This window comes from Vipera ursinii (assembly GCF_947247035.1).
Source record: "Vipera ursinii genome assembly, chromosome: 1".
Classification (NCBI taxonomy): domain Eukaryota; kingdom Metazoa; phylum Chordata; class Lepidosauria; order Squamata; family Viperidae; genus Vipera; species Vipera ursinii.
Window position 1 is genome coordinate 157,194,753 of NC_139512.1, and position 18,194 is coordinate 157,212,946.

The 18,194-nt window shown below is 44.4% G+C and overlaps 1 protein-coding gene across 1 annotated transcript in view; it reads left to right on the forward strand.

The window, feature by feature from the left end:
• The window catches only part of GAD1 (glutamate decarboxylase 1), a gene marked incomplete at its 3' end in the record, with an annotated part of 57,723 nt that overhangs the window by 12,926 nt on the left and 26,603 nt on the right, over window positions 1-18,194 (forward strand). Inside the window, exons 3-4 of the mRNA XM_083379502.1 lie at window positions 4,033-4,191; window positions 11,419-11,661. Coding sequence (XP_083235628.1) covers window positions 4,033-4,191; window positions 11,419-11,661 — 402 coding nt within the window. The remainder of the gene's footprint in view (window positions 1-4,032; window positions 4,192-11,418; window positions 11,662-18,194) is intronic.

Sequence of the window (18,194 nt, forward strand, 5' to 3'; positions counted from 1 at the left end):
ACTGATGGCAGGCTTAACTCCGCCTCTCAGCTCGGCCTGCGCTTCTCCTACATCAGCTGCCCCAGCTGGTAGAAAAGCGTCACCACGGAGGGGGAGGGGGAAAAAACAACCTGATTCAGAACAGGAGTTGCTGTTGTGGGCAGCCGAGCTTAGCGCCGACGGGAGCGCTTCTAAGGACCACGCCTCTCCTTCCTTTCACTTCCTCCCCCAGCAAAAGCTTCGCGGTGGGCAAAAGAGTGAGCAGAGGCGCCTCCCTTCCTCCGACACTTTATCTCCCTTGCGCGGGGGCGGGGTTCATCTATTGCAGGGGTCTTCAAACTTAGCCCTTTTATGACTTGTGGACTTCAACTCCCAGAATTCCTCAGCCAGGCACGCTGGCTGAGGAATTCTGGGAGTTGAAGTCTACAAGTCATAAAAGGGCTAAGTTTGAAGAACCCTGATCTATTGGATTCCTCCCTTCCTCCCTCCCTTCATTTCTCCCATATTACTTCGGTCAATTGCTTCGCATCCAGGTGAAAAGCAGTTCCATCTCCAAGACCTGGCTTCATTTGGCATTTCAAAGACTCTGTCCCGCAACACCCGCAATTTCAAACGCTTGAAAGTATCTTCCACGTGGTTGCCATCGTTTCCCGTAGTAGGTTAAGACAGAGTTCGTGTCTAGTGGATTTCTTTTCCAGACCTGCCAAATCAGCCTTTCTCGACTGTGTTGGAATTGCAGTGTTCCTGGTCAAAGGCCTTGCTGGCTTTGAAGATTCAGTACCGTATATCCGAGGGGCGCCAGGTTGGAGAAGGAGACTTGAACTTATCCCAAGAAAAGCAGCGGCTTCTCTGTTTGGGTCCTCCTTAAGCATGAGGCTATCTGGGTTGCCTTGGGCCAGAAACTCACACTGGATCCTAAGAAGGAGGCAGCGGCAGATCACTTCAGAAAAAACCTTATCAAGAAAATTGCAGGGACTTGTCCAGGCAGTTGCTAGGAATCAACAGTGATTATAAGGAGAAAAAGAGAGAGAGAAAGAGAGAGAGGTCAAAGAGAAAGAAAGAAAGAAAGAAAGAAAGAAAGAAAGAAAGAAAGAAAGAAAGAAAGAAAGAAAGAAAGAAAGAAAGAAAGAAAGAAAAGAAAAAGAAAGAAAGAAAGAAAGAAAGAAAGAAAGAAAGAAAGAAAGAAAGAAAGACGATTCAGAAGGAAGGAAGGATCAACAATGATTCAAAGGTGAAAGACAGAGAGAGGGAGACAGAGGTCAACACTGATTTGAAGGTGAAAGAAGAAAAGAAAGGAAAGAAAGAAAGAAGAGGAAAGAACGAAAGAAGAAAGGAAAGAAAGAAGAAAGAAAGAAAAAAGAAAGAAGGAAAGAAACACAAAACGAAAACGAAAATCAACAGTTCAACGCTGATTCAAAGGGGATTCCTTCCTTCCTTCCTTCCTTCCTTCCTTCCTTCCTTCCTTCCTTCCTTCCTTCCTTCCCTCCCTCCCCTCCCTCCTCCCCCATCTCCCCATGCTAATAGATGCTCTCCTCTGGGGAAAGCGTCTTCTCAGCCAGGCAGTGAATGGCTTTATTCAAAGGGAAACCCTAAGATCGGTTAAGATCTGCTTAACCTTTGGAAGCTCCCAGTCCCATCTCCAAAAGAGCGTAGGAAAACCCCAATCTGTAAAGGCCGACTTGCTTTCTGTACATGGTCCCGCTTGCTCTCGACCTTCCCGGTCCTTCCAGGCTTGGGAAAAATAAACGCGGCCAGACTGGATAAGGCTGCGCCCGTGAGGGAGGGGCGGGCCCCTTTGTGCTAAATGGTGCACTTATTTCTCCGGAAAGGAAAGGAAACGATCCCTATCGAAAGCCTTGCCAGAAGAGGTCGAGATGTCGGAGTTCAGTTCTTGCTGTCAGGCAACGATTTAAAGACAGTGACGACTGGGACACACACACACACACACAGACGCACACACACACAAATACTCCTGCCTAAAAATAAATGCATTTCCCCACTTGGCTCTTCCCTCTCTCCGGCCTTCCTGGCTAGAGCGGCTCCCAGGGAAATTAAGTAAGGGGAAAATGATCTTCCTCACTGTAGGATTTGTCCAACAGGTGGAACGGCCTCGGTATGGCGGTTGTGGGACCCTCCACCTCTTGGGGCTTTTAAAAAGAGGCTGGACAACGAACGCTCGTGTGTGATTTGATTGGTTTACCTGCACGTTGTTGCCCTGGGTTGGGCCAGATAGCCTTATGGCAAGGGTCTGCAACCTTGACAACTTTAAAACTTGTGGACTTCAGCTCCCAGAATTCCTCAGCCAGCATAGCTGAAGTCCACAAGTCTTAAAGTTGTCAAGGTTGCAGACCCCTGCCTTATGGTACCTTCCAACTCTACAAATCTACCATCCTTCCTTCCACTGTACAATGTTGTGATCTTCTATGAAAGAAGCAACCTAGAACCCAGGAGAGATTTCCCAACAGTTAGAACACGGGTCTTCAAACTTGGCCCTTTTATGACTTGTGGACTTCAACTCCCAGAATTCCTCAGCCAGCAAAGCAAAGCTGGCTGAGGAATTCTGGGAGTTGAAGTCCACAAGTCATAAAAGGGCCAAGTTTGAAGACCCCTGAGTTAGAACAATTGATCAGTGGAACGTCTTGCCTCCAGAAGTTGTGAGTGCCCCAACACAGGGTGTTTTAAAGAAGAGACTGGACAACCATTTGTCCGAAATGGTATAAGGCAGGTCTTCAAACTTGGCCCTTTTATGACTTGTGGACCTCAACTCGCAGAGGTCCTGGCTGAGGAATTCTGGGAGTTGAAGTCCACAAGTCATAAAAGGGCCACGTTTGAAGACCCCTGGTATAGGGTTTCCTGCCTGAGCAGGGGGTTGGACTAGAAGACCTCCAAGAAGCCTTCCAACTCCGTTATGCTGCTATTAGGAAGACGCTCCCGGGTCAAGGTGCGTCTAACTTTGAACTGTTTACTTCCTTCCCCCACTTTCTCCCGTGGCTTCATCGAGGTCTGGTGAATGATCGGGGATAGAAAACAAGTATGCAAAGCGAGTTATATTTCCATTTTAATTTTCTCAAGCCTTTTTTGAGGTTTTTTTTCTTCCTTCCTTACTTCGAAGTTGGCGTTTTTCGACGTGCTTTCTCTTTGCATTCAGCCTGGGACACTGTATTCAGTTCGGCTTAATGTGTGTGTGTGTGTGTTTGTGTGTGTGATTGTGATGAATCATTATCATAGGACAGAGTACAAACCGCTGTAGTCTCATATGTTTGGGGACCGCGGCCGCAGACTGATGTTTGGGATTACGTCACTCAAAACACAGAACGGTGGGCATCCGTTAAGGCCTCAGATGTGTAGAGGCGTTCTGCACTTTCTTTGAAAGAGGGACGAGTCACCGGTGGCTTTCCCACGTGACCGAACTACAAATCCAATGCTGGACTTCTGGGACGGTGCAGTTCAGCAACATCTGGAGGAGGCTGCCCACCCTGCGTGTATTAGTCTTGGGTTCTGCGCCCTTCCCAATCCTCCCGGCGGGGGGAGAGGGGGGGGGGGCTTGGAGGAGGCGTCGTTCTTGTTTTCCCAAAGCGTTTGCTCTGATGACTGCCCCTCCCCGAAAACTGCCCGGAAGGCACACACACACACACACACACACACACACACACACACACCCTCCCCATTTCAGTCTGTGGGGCGAAAAGCCACCCTGCCTCGTCCCGAAGGTGCCCTTTGGTGACCAAAGATGACCCCCAAGCCAAAGGCGAGAAGGGATGGGCGATCCTCCGCTGTCCTCCCCTCCCCTCTCCCCTCTCCCCCCCCCGCCCCTTGCCTTTCTGCAGTCGTGGGGGTCTCTTGAGTTCTCCTGCCTGCGGGCGCCTTCTCTCCCCCTATAAATCCACCTCCAGGACGGCGGGGAGCGAGAGGCGTGCGGGGCAGAGCTGGGCGCCCGAGGGAGCGGCTCGGGTCTCCCTTTCCAAGGGGTGCAGGGGTTAGGGTTAGGGTCGACCATGGGAAGCGCGGTCGAGGCGTCTCCGCTGACCTGCCCCTCTTGTCCTAACCCTGCAGGCTTCCTGCAAAGGAACAACAGCCTGGAAGACAAGAGCCGGCTGGTGAGCGCGCTCAAGGAAAGGCAGAGCACCCGGAACCTGCTGGCTTGCGAGAACAGCGAGAAGGAAGGCCGCTTCCAGAAGACCGAGACCGACTTCTCCAACCTCTACGCCCGGGGTAAAGTCCCGATCCTCTCGCTCTGGCCCTCGCCCGCTGCCCCGTCCCCACGTTCCCTTCCTTCGCTCGCAAAAGCCCCGGACCCGCCAAGGCTTCCCTTCCTAGGAAAGGGGCGGGGTGGGGGCTCTGGGGGGTGGGTAATACTTTGCCCGGCGCCAGGCAGCTGGAAGAGGCTTTCCTTATCCTGGGAGGTCCCTCTGCTGCTGCTGCTGGCATCTGGGCGTCATTTCAGGGTTGTCCCCGCCCCGGGCACGCCACCTGCAAGCTAGCCAAATGCTTCTCCTGTTATGCAAAGCCCGAACATAGGTGCAGTTTGGGTCATCTCTAGAGGGATAGTCCGGTGAGGGTGTCTCGCCGTTCAGAAGCCCGAAAGGGATGTTATCCGGGACAAGCAAAGGGAAGCGGGTAGGGCTTATGCCGCAATTGGGCTTCAAAGTGGAGAGTTATTCCAATGCTCCTAAAGGATTAGTCCGGGGGTATTTTTTATTTATTTTATTTTAATCCCATTTATATCCCGCCCTTCTCCGAAGACTCAGGGCGGCTTACAATCTAAGGCACAATAGCCTTCATTCTATGGATATGCCTGCTTATTAGGGCTTTCGGGGCCCCCCCAAGTGGCATTATTACAAAGTCAGCTTATTGCCCCCAACAATCTGGGTCCTCATTTTACCTACCTGGGAAGGATGGAAGGCTGAGTCAACCTTGAGCCTGGTGGGATGCGAACCTGCACTAATTGCAGGCAGCTGGTGTTACTTAAGGAGGCATTAGCCCACTGCTCCACCAAGGCAACCTCGGCTCTTTTATGACTCATGGACTTCAACTCCCGGAGTCGAAGTCCATGAGTCGTAAAAGAGCCGAGTTTGCCTACCCCAGGATTGGTCACCGCAGCTAAATAGAACCTTCATTTACAGAAGCAGTATACCTTTAAATGCCCGGCGCAAAAGAAAGGTCCCAGGGAGACATGCAACTTGAGCTTTTTTTCAATAACAACAACAAAACCCCCAAACAGATATAGAATCAAAGGATGCCAGGCCAATCCTGATGCTTGAAAACTAATTGCCCAGCTCTCCCTCCTTTTATGGGCAGAAACACATGAAAACGATAATCAGCCTCTGGTGCAATTTCAAGACAAAACAAAATTCCCCAAATTCCTTCCGCAAGTCCAGCCCTGACCACAGGGAACCTGAGACCCCACCCATTCTGGGGTTTTCTGGGTGGCTCACTTCTTCTTTATGGGCTTCTAGCTGTCCACTCTCATAAGTGAAATATCAAAGTGGGGGAAATGCTCTGTTGTACGGATTCTCTCTCTTTAAAAAAAAGATTCGTACATTTGGTGAGCAAACTTTCGCCGTGCTTAATTTTAGGCTCATCCTCTTAATCTGCAGGAGATAATAACACTAGACTTTTGTGACAGGCCCCCCTTCCTTTCCCTCTCCCGCCTTCTCGGTTTACGTGCAGCTGTTAGGATCCAACAAGCAACAAGTTATTTATTACTCCCCTGCTTGATTTATGAGCTGTCCCTGGTCAGGATGTCTTGTGCCGGACTGGAGAGGTAATCCCGGGTCTGGGGCGTGCCATTCTTCTGGCAGACTTCTCTCCCGCCTGCGCTAAAGTGCTCGATACGCTCCGCTTGCCTCAGCCAAAGAGCTTCTGCTAACTCCTCTCTCACTTTTCTTTTCTTTTTTTTATTAAAGAGTTTTACAAAAACAAGATTTTACAATATATCCCCAAATCCCCCCCACCCCAAACCCGCCCACTTCCCCCCCTACTTCCCAGAGCTAAATACAGGATTAGAGTTATAATAATCATATTCTAAATAAAAATTAGGCATAATATACAATTAACCAAATTCATAATGTGCTTTAACTCCCCTTTAACATAACTACAAAGTACCAATAACAATATCCCACTAAAATCTACTCATAAGCTAAATGGAACTTTTTAGTCCCATATTTGTTCTGAATATAATCTATCCATCTCCTCCAAACTGAAATATATCTTTCCTGTGAATGATCTTTCAAGTAAGCAGAAATCTTAGACATTTCTGCAAGATTCAAAACTTTAAACACCCATTCTTCTATAGTGGGCAAACTATCCTTCTTCCAATATTGTCCCACCAGTAACCGTGCTGCTACTCTGGTTTCTCTTCAGATCGTATAAATCTTTCGCCCTCTCTCACTTTTCATTGGCTTTGATTAGCACAGGTGTTTAGCACTGCAGCTCCCATGTTGTCTGTCCTTTCCCCATCTTGCCTGGAGCTGAGTCCAAAAGAGCTGAAAAATCGTCAGGTTGTTTAGTCCCTGACTTAGTCGGTCTGTGGTATTTTGATTATCCTTTCCTATTCAAGACCAATTGGTGAGGGTCTTTTTAATTCAGTTGTTGTCGCTGCTGTGGTTTTGCACAGCATCTTCGTTAGAAGCCTGTTTCGTTTCAATCTTTCGGAGACTAACCAGCAATGATTGAGACGGATCCCTGAAGACTGTTCCCCACTTTCTTTTTAATTAGGGAATCCCAACCTTGCATTCTTTCTGTTCCCCCCCAACTCCAGAGCTGTTTAAAATGGCCCTTAGCAGTTATTTTGTTAAAGTGGCTCTTCTTTTCCTTTAAGCAAACAGTTAGCTAAAGTCACACCAGATGGGCATAGGTGTCCATGGAGAAGGGAGGAGGGCAAGTGATGAAATAGGTATTGCCAATGCCTCCTTTTAGGAGTGCAAAGTTGTAGCACACCTTGGAAAGGCTGGAGCTTGCCTGTGATGTCACAAAGCAGATCCCATAATTTGGGCACCATTGTGGCTAGCTGTGGATGCCTGCACAAATGGGTTCACCCTGAGACATTTCACCAACCATTGGTCCATGGTGAAGTCGGATGAATCCCAAGGCAGGAGGATCAGTCCAGCACCCACAGGGCATCTCCCTCTCTGGTCCCTGCACAGCATCCCCCTAGGACTACTCGGCTTTGGGCAACAGGACAGCCATTCTTTGAAACCAGGCTGTACATGTCATTGCCATTGGCAAGCTTGCCTATTCCCAGCTCTGTGTGTATGGGTGGTAGCCTGTATAATGAAGTAGAAGGAGGGGAGGGAGGGAGGGAGGAGGGAGGGAGGGAGGGAGGGAGGGAGAGGGAAAGGGAGGGCAAGAGAGAGAAAGAGAGGGAGAGGGAGGGGAGAGAAAGAGGGAGGGAGAGGGGGAGAGAGGGAGAGAGGGAAAGTGAGGGAGAGAAAGAGAGGGAGAGCGAGGGGAAAGGAGGGAGGAAGGGAGAGAGAGAGGGAAAGGGAGAGAGAGGGAGGGAGAGAGAGGGGGGGGATAAGGAGCAGGGGAGGGGGCAACAGAGAGAGAGAGATTTGCTATTTCATGATACAATCCTCTCCTATTGCACCTGCCAGCTGTGGGTCTGTATGATAAAGCAAGCCCTGCACACGTGTGGGCGGTTGTGAGGGTGGAGCTGCTTTTGAACTCAAATTTACTATGTTCCATGAACGGAATAAACCCATGTTCAAAAGTACCTGAAACAAAAATTGACATCTTGCATTCTGAGAGGGGGGGGGAGAGAGATGGCTCACACAATGCCTCTCTCCGATCTGTCAGCTATGATTCAGGCTGTCATCTCTTGGGCTCATCTAGATCCTCAAGCAGAGGATCAGCTCAAAGGCCTGGACGGTAAAGAATCTCTTCTCTTCCTTTGCCTCCTGTCTTTTTCAACCTCGGCAACAGATCTGCAGGCTTGGAGAGCTGGCAGCTGAGGAGGGACGAGTTCAGACAGATACTGTAGTTCAATCCTAGCCATACATCAGGACCAATAATGGCCCTCCTGGGATTGGCAGATGGTTCTCCCATCAGCTGCTGATGTGGGGAAAGGAAAGGGGAAGGCAGCCTTCCCTCCAAGGGATATGAGGAGATCAGCCTCCGGCTTCTTCAACCTAGAAGGGAGGCAAATGGAACTGGCCACAGGGTCAGCGTGTCCACTACAGATGCCTGGTGGAGAAGATGTTCACTGAGTCCTGGGGAAGAGCTGTAAATCAAATCTCTTTGGCTTTAGCCAGTTAGGTTATACGATTGCTTATATGATAGTTCGGGAGATGCCTTCTCACTCTGTGGTGTGATAACCTCCATTATCCTCAGTTAATGAGGCACTGCCTGGAAATAATGTGAATTCACCTAAATGGGGAAGACTGGGCCGTATCTTTTTCCTTAGAGGCAGCCAGGCTGAAATCTTTGGAGCCTGCTTCCGATGCAGAAGGGAAAGGGAAAAAGATTATCTGCTTCTCACTCAGCCCCTTGCTAGGTGATATAATATGCCTAACAGGGATAAAATAAGATAAGATAAGATAAGATAACCTTGATTGTCGGTTTTTATTTTTTTACTGTGGGCACAACGGCACACATCAAAAATGAAATCTGGTTGCCCGCTCTCAAAGTGAAACACATACATGACACACACCTAAACATACTAGATACAACATACATATGGACCCACACCCCTAAATATACATAACAAATAAATATTAAATACTGTCCATCTTGAATATATAACGGAAGAAGGAAGCCTGAGAGTTCACAAGGCTGTATGGAATGAAACTGTGGCTGAATCTGGATGTTCTCCTATGGATACCACAAAGCCTCCTCCCAGAAGGTGACAAGGAAAACAGGTTGTGTTTATATATCAAACGTCGATATATAACACACAGTGAAAACACAAACCAATACAAACAGTCAGACCAGCTTCAACCGAAATCCTGCTGAGGATGTCACCTAACCTAGTGACAAAATGTTCAGAAGCTAAATAGCAAGCTCGGAGAACAAACCGCCGCCAACATCTACCACCCAAGCTACAAATATTTTCTGTCATTTCTAGAGATGAGGTTTCTCACCTAAGACGTAGCTTCTTGGTGAGGCCAAGTGAGATGCAGATTATCCCCAGATTCTGGATGCCCATATAGATTAGAACGGCTCCAAGAATCCAGGAGAAAATTGGAGGGACATGCTGCTGTTAGTTTAGTCTTCTCTTTTCCAAGCTGAGATTTGAACCTTGATGATAGTAGGAGATTATGGAAATTGGCAGCTCAACACAACTCGAGAGCACTGGATTGAGGAAATTGTTTTAATTCACCTAAGGATGGATCCCGATGAATGGCTGCAAATGATTTGCACTAGGAAGAGCTCTGGGCTTGCACTGCTGAGCCTGCATTGGTACAAGGCTTCTCCTTGGTGGAGTCAAGCAGAATGGACTGTAGCCACCATATAGTTTCTGCAGGGAACAAATTATATCATATCTAAAGTTAATAAATTTCATTGACTGCGTGTAGAAGGAAGTGATTTGTTTTGGAAAAGGAGTTAGTTGTGAATGGAACACGGTATATGGTCAAAAGTATATGCCTGTCAAAGAAACTGATCAAAGAGAGAAGCAACCTGGAATTAAGGAGAAACTTCCTGACAGTGAGGACAATCAACCAGTGGAACAGCTTGCCTTCAGAAATCGTGGGCGCTCCATCACTGGAGGTTTTTAAGAAGACACTAGACATTCACTGTCTGGGATGGTATAGGTTCTCCTGCTTGAGCAGAAGACCTCCAAGGTCCCTTCCAGCTCTACTCTACTCTACTCTACTCTACTCTACCCTACCCTACCCTACCCTACCCTACTCTACTCTACTCTACTCTACTCTACTCTACTCTACTCTACTCTACTCTACTCTATTCTATTCTAAATACCCAATTTAGGAAAAATCTGATCTGGTACCTTTAGAAACAAACAGATCCATTGCAATCTAAGCTTCATGGGCCGTTTTGCATCAAATGCTCCTAAGTTCCTAACCATAAGAATTATCTGATGGTAGAACCAACTGCCTAGCAACAGATCAAGGGCTGTTGTGTTCGAGCGGAAGCCAGATAGCATCTGTCCAGGAAGGGTTAATTTGGATGCCTGCAGAGTGCAGAGACACTCAGTGACAGAAATTCTGTTCTTCCAACTCCAGGATTCTAGGCTGTCTTTGGCTGAGTACAGTGAGGAAAATAGTGAACCAGGGAATCTTATTTCAAGGGGAAAAGTCTACTTGGTACTTTCCTACTGTAGAAAATGGTGCTGCTGTCACCTCTTGCCAAATTAGTAATTTTGCCAAAAGCAACACTTTAGCAAGCAACATTTGATTTCAGGGAAGAAGGATAATTTGAACCTTGCCTTTTCTTGATTTTTCCATTTGCTTGTCTTCTTGGCTAGCTATGGTGTTCTCAGGAGTCATCTCCAGTGCCAAAGTCCAAAAGTATCAATACTCTTTCTGTCTTACTTCTTTAGAGTCCAACTTTCACTTCCAAACAGAGAGAGCAGGCTTTTAAATAGAGCTGCTCATCAGATATTCCTAAATTCCATATCCAGCATTTCATGTCAGAATAGCCAATGATAAAGACTGTAATCCAACAACATCTAAAGGGCCACACATTTCCCCTGGTGTGAGCTAAGCGGCATGAAGCTTAACTAATCTATATTTAATGTTCAGAATAGGAATATTGGGTAATGAAAATTACAGTAATTTTGCTGGATTAATTTATGGGTATATAGGAGAGGCACTGCTGAGCATTGATTAAATGATGGACTGAAGCTATTCAGCTTCAAATTCTTATGTGGTCAAAAAAAAATTCACTGGATGATTATAGACCATGCTGACAGTTTCAGCCTTAATTGTTTTCCAAGCATATTCTGGCAGTAACTGGATGGGTTATTATTTTTGTTATTTTGGGGGAAAGCAGAACAAAAAACTTACTTAAGAAATAAATCGATACCTAAGACCAGGAATGGAATTCAACAAGAGTCAGGGAAAGTTTGGTCTACCAAACTGTTATTATCTTAGGGTGCACCAAAAGTAGCAGAAAATATTTTTAGATTTTTTAAAAAAAGTAATAAATATCATACATGCATATAATTAACAACAAGCCTCATAATGTTTGTCATAGATTTTGAGTGGTTCATCTCTTGGCCTAAGGTGATGGTGATGGTCATGGAAAACTAAAACCATTAAATATTATATTGGGGCTTACAGGAAAAGAAAGGATTAAATTCTTGGGAAGGATATGTCATCCATATGTCACCTATGCATCATCTGTGGGACTTATCATCTTCTTGAATTAGAATTTTACTTTGAAGGGTATTTTATCATTGGAGTATAAAGTGTAGATGAGGAGCTGGGAGAGTCTTTTCCATCCGTAACTGGGTTAGTTATTTATTCTTCCCTTGTTCAGATCTACTGCCAGCCAAGAATGGTGAGGAGCAAACAGTTCAGTTCCTTCTGGAAGTGGTGGATATTCTCCTGACCTATGTGAAGAAGACCTTTGATAGGTCCACCAAAGTGCTGGATTTCCATCACCCTCATCAGTTACTGGAAGGCATGGAAGGCTTCAACCTTGAACTCTCCGACAATCCAGAATCCCTTGAACAGATTCTAGTGGACTGCAGAGACACTCTGAAATATGGAGTGAGGACAGGTGAGAGAGACTGTGTTGGGTTATTCATGAAGTAAAGAATATAGAGCAGCGTTTCTCAACCTTGAGAACTTGAAGATGTGTGGACTTCAACTCCCAGAATTCCTCAGCCAGTATGAATTTTGGGAATTGAGATCCACACACCTTCAAGCTACCAAGGTTGAGAAACCAAGGATTAGATTGTTGAGAAGTTTTGTTATCTGCCTGTTTGTGAATGTACCTGATGCACAAACTTTATTACAGCCTAAGCAAGTTTCAGTCTGGTCAATACCTAGTAGGGAGACTACTTCAGAAACTAATTTATTTCTTGATGGAAAAAGAACTGTAAGTATATCTTTACAGCTGAAGAATCTGGTATGACAGAATACAGCCTAGCATCCAGATAAGGGTTCTGAATCTGGACATCTGTAGCCACACAGCTCGATGGGAAAAGAGATTTCCTAGTGCCAACAAATTGGCATATTCTGCCACCATATTATTTTCATTACATTAGATTCAGAATAGTCTATTAAATCTCCCCCAAATACTTTTTTTTGTTCTCATAAGTCTGTCAAGTTTGACCACTCAGCCTGATAGTACAGAAGGGAGAAGAGTGATAGGGAACGTGTTTCCTCTGATCTTGGCTCAAGGAATCTCTTCCTACTTCCAAAAATAACAGCAACAAAAGATTTCTTTATGTATAATTCTCTGTCTGAATTCTTTAGTAGCAAAGGCCAAAACCATTTGGTGTTTTTATGAAAAAAAATGTATAGGTTAATAGGATAGCATCTCAGTATTATTGTTTGGGCCCTACAATTAATCTTTCAATAAATTTTCCAGCTGCACGGACATGCATCAACCAATGCAATCCACACTTTATTTAAACAGAGTTTATTGAATTAACCATAATTGGTTAAGTTTACCCTACAGACTAAACCAGATCCAAACAGATCACAATATGGCTTAAATTTAGCATAATGGTGGGGAAATCATTGCTAAATTAAATAAAGCTCTCTCATCTTTGGTAGTGGCCTAATTGGTTATTTATACTTCAGACTGTTAAGTACAGTATAACATTTTCACTATTTTATGAAGATGAATTGTTCTTGTTTATCCACCAGTGACCTGATTTTGATAGTAGGCATCTCATTTCTGTTTGAGAATGGGTGGGATCAATAGAGAGTGAAGGTGAAAAGGATGTTGGACAAAGAATAGAAAGCAACTATGTGTCTCTACACCCATATTTGACTTTACAAAACCTCATGGAAATTGGCCATTAGACAGACCCTGACTGGAAATATTGTAAAGGCATATCTTTTATATTTTTAAAAATATAGTACAACCAATCAATTTGGCCTATTGTAATATAAAATGGGTTTATAAGAACCTGGTTGTAAGTAAGAAATAACCGGTGTAAATAAGACTCTATTTAATTGTAAATCATATGGATTTAGAGGTTAGGTTTGGACCTTTTATTTAAGACCTATGTGAAAAAGCATGAGCAGGAAATTTATTTTAAATTCAATTTCCTTCTTCTCATTTAAAGAATTGACTTATTACTCCAGCCAGTCACCCTGCAGTGCATGTATTCTGTGTACACACATATGCTAAGGCTCCTTGCTTGTTGCTATCATAGGGAGACTGCTGGCTGATTCATTTGTCACTCATATTTTGCATTTTACAACACTGGCTATAGCCAGCTTACATAAAGGCACAATGAAAAATCCTAATTGCTTTTACCCGATGAAATGCAAGATGCTTGTGTCCCAAGGGATCAATATCATTAGGTAAATGAGGGCATAAATGAATTTGTCCTTTTTTGTCTTTATGTTCCATAGACATTTCATACAAAAAAGAGGGGTGGGGAGGGAAGAAGCGGGGTGTGGATTCTTCAGTCATTAATACTTCCAACTTTACCTATAACGTATCCTACCCCAGGGAAATTTCTTGCTTCCAGTCATTTTTGAATTACTTCAGATTTCTTTAAGAAATTAAGAGTATTTGAAGAACAATCTGTTTCAAAGGGGAAGTGATTGCTTGAAATGCTTTTAATCCACATTGCAAGGGGAACAGAAATCAACTACTAATAAACTCTGGAGAGGAACTTATTTTATTTTTTTTTACAAAGATTAGCAGTTAAGAGAGCAGTCACCTCCTCCTTTTCCTATACGAAAGAATTGGGGTGGTGAGCTAGGGTTACTGAATATTATTTCAGTAAGGTATTAATCCAATGGGGAGCTAGAAATTCTTGGCAGATCTTTTTCATCCAAATTCAATTATCAGTAAATCCAAGTGGAGGAGAGGCAGCCAAAACTGCCCAACTGGCAGTGCCTATTTAAGCCATCGTTAAGCTCACCCTTCGGGGGCATGACACACATTTGCTCCATTTAATAAATGCTCTCTTCCTCTGGATAGTTATGCAGGAAAAATCCTAATGAAGGATCTTCCCTATTCAGCAGTAATCTCTCAGGATACCAAGTGGCGAGGGCAAACCACAGAGAAAGACTGTGGCCATTATGTCCTCCTTCTAAGCTTCCAGAAGCATCTTTGGCCATTCACGAAAAGAATGGGTGAAATGGACCTTTAGTCTGATCCCGCAAGAACAGGAGAGAAGGAAAAAAAAAAGAATTTGCCACATAGGTATGGGATGCTTCATTAAAAGAGCTGCCTTGGGACAAAGGTTGGAAATACACGATCCAGGTCTCCTAGCCCTGCAATTATAGAAATCTCTATAGCTTGGCCTCTTTTGGGGGACTTTGTGCAGAAGAAATGTTTGGGGGTTTAAAAAGCAAATCAAGGATGTACTTTTACATCATTAGGAAAACCATGGTATTTTTATTTTTATTTTTTAAAAACCCTGCTAATTGCCATGCAGTAGCCTTTAGGACGCTGAGCTTGTCGATCAGAAGGTCGGCAGTTTGGCGGGTCAAATCCCGAGTGCCGCATAACAGAGTGAGCGCCTGTTACTCGTCCCAGCTTCTGCCAACCTAGCAGTTCGAAAGCACGTAAAAATGCAAGTAGAAAAATAGGGACCACTACAGTGGGAAGGTAACAGCGTTCCGTGCGCCTTTGGTGTCTAGTCATGCCGGCCACATGACCACGGAGACGTCCTCAGACAAGCGCTGGCTTCGGCTTTGAAACGGAGATGAGCACCGGCCCCTAGAGTTGGAAACGACTAGCACGCATGTGCGGGGGAACCTTTACCTTTACTTATTCCTTTATAAGCAGGGAGATTCCTTACTGCATAATGGGGAAATTCCTATCTGTGAGCAGAACATTTTCCTTTGTGCAAGAGAAAAGGGTTCTCATATTTGGTTGGTTTACTCTCTAATTTGCCTCGGACCATTAATCCTGCTTTTCAATCTCAGAGAATGGTAAATTGGCCATCCAAAGAGACCAGCGAAGTTCTGTGGTGGTTTGATGAAAGTAGGAGACACGGCCCTGATTTTCAAGGGAACTGTCCAGCATTGTAATTATGAAGACCAAGGGGGCTCTCCTAGGGACTAGGAAAAAGCCATGGAGGTTTTTCGCAATGTGTCCAATATTTTTAAGGGACCCTGATTTCGATTACACTTAAAGATTGCTTCTTCATTAGCAAGATTCTTAAATTTCTACAGCTTCCTTCTGCCTGAAGAATGTAATGGTGTTAGCCCAGGTCCCATTCTGGACTCTAGTAAAGTGTCAATGCTAACCATGTAATTACTGCTGCTGGGATTGCAGTAGGAGTGGGACATTCCAACTGAGGTAGATTGAATTCTCAAGTATGTAGGTTTTTGGCTTTGGAGTGTGGCCTACAAATAGATCTTCTGATGAGATGTTCCTGTGTAAATCCACATCTGGAAGGTGGCAAGACTGTAATGTACTACTTTACTTTACTTTACTACTTTTATTAAGAGCCTTGGTGGCGCAGTGGGCTAATGCCTCCTTAAGTAACACCAGCTGTCTGCAATTAGTGCAGGTTCGACTCCCACCAGGCTCAAGGTTGACTCAGCCTTCCATCCTTCCGAGGTAGGTAAAATGAGGACCCAGATTGTTGGGGGCAATAAGCTGACTTTGTAATAATGCCGCTTGGGTGTGTGTGTGAAAGCCCTAATAAGCAGGCATTTACATAGAATGAAGGCTACTGCTAAGCTTGTAAGCCGCCCTGAGTCTTCGGAGAAGGGCGGGATATAAATGGAATTAAAATAAAAAAAAATACTTCAGAAGCTTGCCTTTAAAAACCCTGTTCATATGAGGTCTGGTGGAAAAAAGCAAATGTCATTCTTGTGCCTGTTGAAAAATGCAACCGAGTTCCTGCCTAGGACTTTGAATCATTGTCAGAAAAAATCAGTGTCTGCAAGGCACAACAAACACAAATATAACCTTTGGATTGGAGATCACTTTTCATCATTCTCCAAGTTTGGTCAGATGTATTGCTGCAGCACGACAAGATAGTCGGAATTTGGCATGATAAATGTGAACATGAGATGTCATAAGAGAAGAGTGTTTATCAAGCACGTCCTGATTCTGTACAACTAGCTACTCACCAAACATTTGGCTACTGTACTAAGCATAGTAGCTAGAAAGGGTATACAGTGTAAAATGCTACTAAAACTAAATCAGTATATGTCACTCCTAGCATTGTTCCTGCCTTGGAATGTAGGAACTAGCAGATATACAGATAAAAATTGGCAAAATATGCTTCTTCTACAGATTATGGGACTTAGTCCTACACCTCTGAAAAATGCCAGCTTAAGTAAGGCTGATCCTAAATATACTCTTTGCCTACAAATATCATCTTTGGAATCAGCCTTACTTAAGCTGGTGTTTTGCAGAGGTGTTGGATGAACTCCAGCCAGCATGGTATTTTGACTATTTTGAGTTGAGATCTAGCAGATTGGAAAAGATTGTTCAGTCTCCAAAACAACAGAAAGATATAGGCAAATGGCACTACTACTTTCATGAGAAAAGGATCTACTGTCTTCCTCCAGAGCTAGATCCCTCTGCAAGTTAAATCTGTTTTCTAACGTTGAAGCTAGGATATGTTTCTTTCATTTAAAATAACGAGATAGTATTTGATATCAATCCTTAAAACCCCAAAACACTTTAAAACAAATAACATGCTTATTTCACATTTACAGGGCAATCTGTAATTTATTTTAGAATTAAGTCTCAAAAGTGCTTACTACTAGTAGATGTGCATAGGGATGAAGTCTTCAGTATGATAAACTGTTTTAATATAATTGTTCTGGCACAAATACCAAAATAGACTTTTCTTCATACATATGAGTTTGACTTCATTCTCCACATTATTTCAATGGAAGTTAGGTATGACTAAGTTTGAATGGATTATGTTTTGTTTTCAAAATAAGATGACAAAAGATGGAAGGAAGGAAGGAAGGAAGGAAGGAAGGAAGGAAGGAAGGAAGGAAGGAAGGAAGGAAGGAAGGAAGGGAAGGAAGGCTGGCTGAAGGAAGGAAGGAAGGAAGGAAGGAAGGAAGGAAGGAAGGCTGAAGGAAGGAAGGAAGGAAGGAAGGAAGGAAGGAAGGAAGGAAGGAAGGCTGAAGGAAGGAAGGAAGGCGGAAGGAAGGAAGGAAGGAAGGAAGGAAGGAAGGAAGGAAGGCGGAAGAAAGGAAGGAAGGAAGGAAGGCGGAAGGAAGGAAGGAAGGCAGAAGGAAGGAAGGAAGGAAGGAAGGAAGGCGGAAGGAAGGAAGGAAGGCAGAAGGAAGGAAGGAAGGAAGGAAGGAAGGAAGGAAGGAAGGAAGGAAGGAAGGAAGGCGGAAGGAAGGAAGGCGGAAGGAAGGAAGGAAGGAAGGCTGAAGGAAGGAAGGCAGAAGGAAGGAAGGAAGGAAGGAAGGAAGGAAGGAAGGAAGGAAGGAAGGAAGGATGGATTTCTTTTCTCCCTGCTGCTAAGGGCAGTTCCTGGCATCTCCAAATGACAAAGAGAATAAGATTCGCATTAGTAGCAGGCAAGGGCTATCATGTGAAATCCAGGTTGGGTTATGCCTTTAACGGGCAAATCACTATAAAAGCAACCACTGAAACAATAATATAAACTGTTCATATTGCACGACTAAATACAGTACATATTTGGCAACCAATCATTTTATATGTACATGGATAAATTCTGCATTAGAGTCGTGAAATACGTAGATAAAAATGTATTTTTAAGAACTATATTCATTAAATAGAGAGATCTACTGCTAGTCCTGTAATGCTGCCGATGATAGCTAATACGGAAAAATCAGAATGAGTAGCAGGCAGCAGACAATAGAACACTACGCCAAAACAGCAGCTGTGGGATGTTCCCATCTGGATATGAGGTGGTGGTGGTCTCTATTGCTGTCAGAACTTCCCCAACTCTCCAGAGATTGTTTTGATGGATCAGTCTGGTGTAGCTTGAAGAAACAAGGAAACATATTTTTAAAGGATTTTCTATATAACGTGCGTGGGATTGGCTCTCATCTAAAAACTTGCTATACATATACATAATCAGTCAGCTCAAATGGAAGGGCTCGAAGTTAAAACAAAATGTCATTACTGATGCTGAATACATTCTCCGACAGTTGTGACAGAAT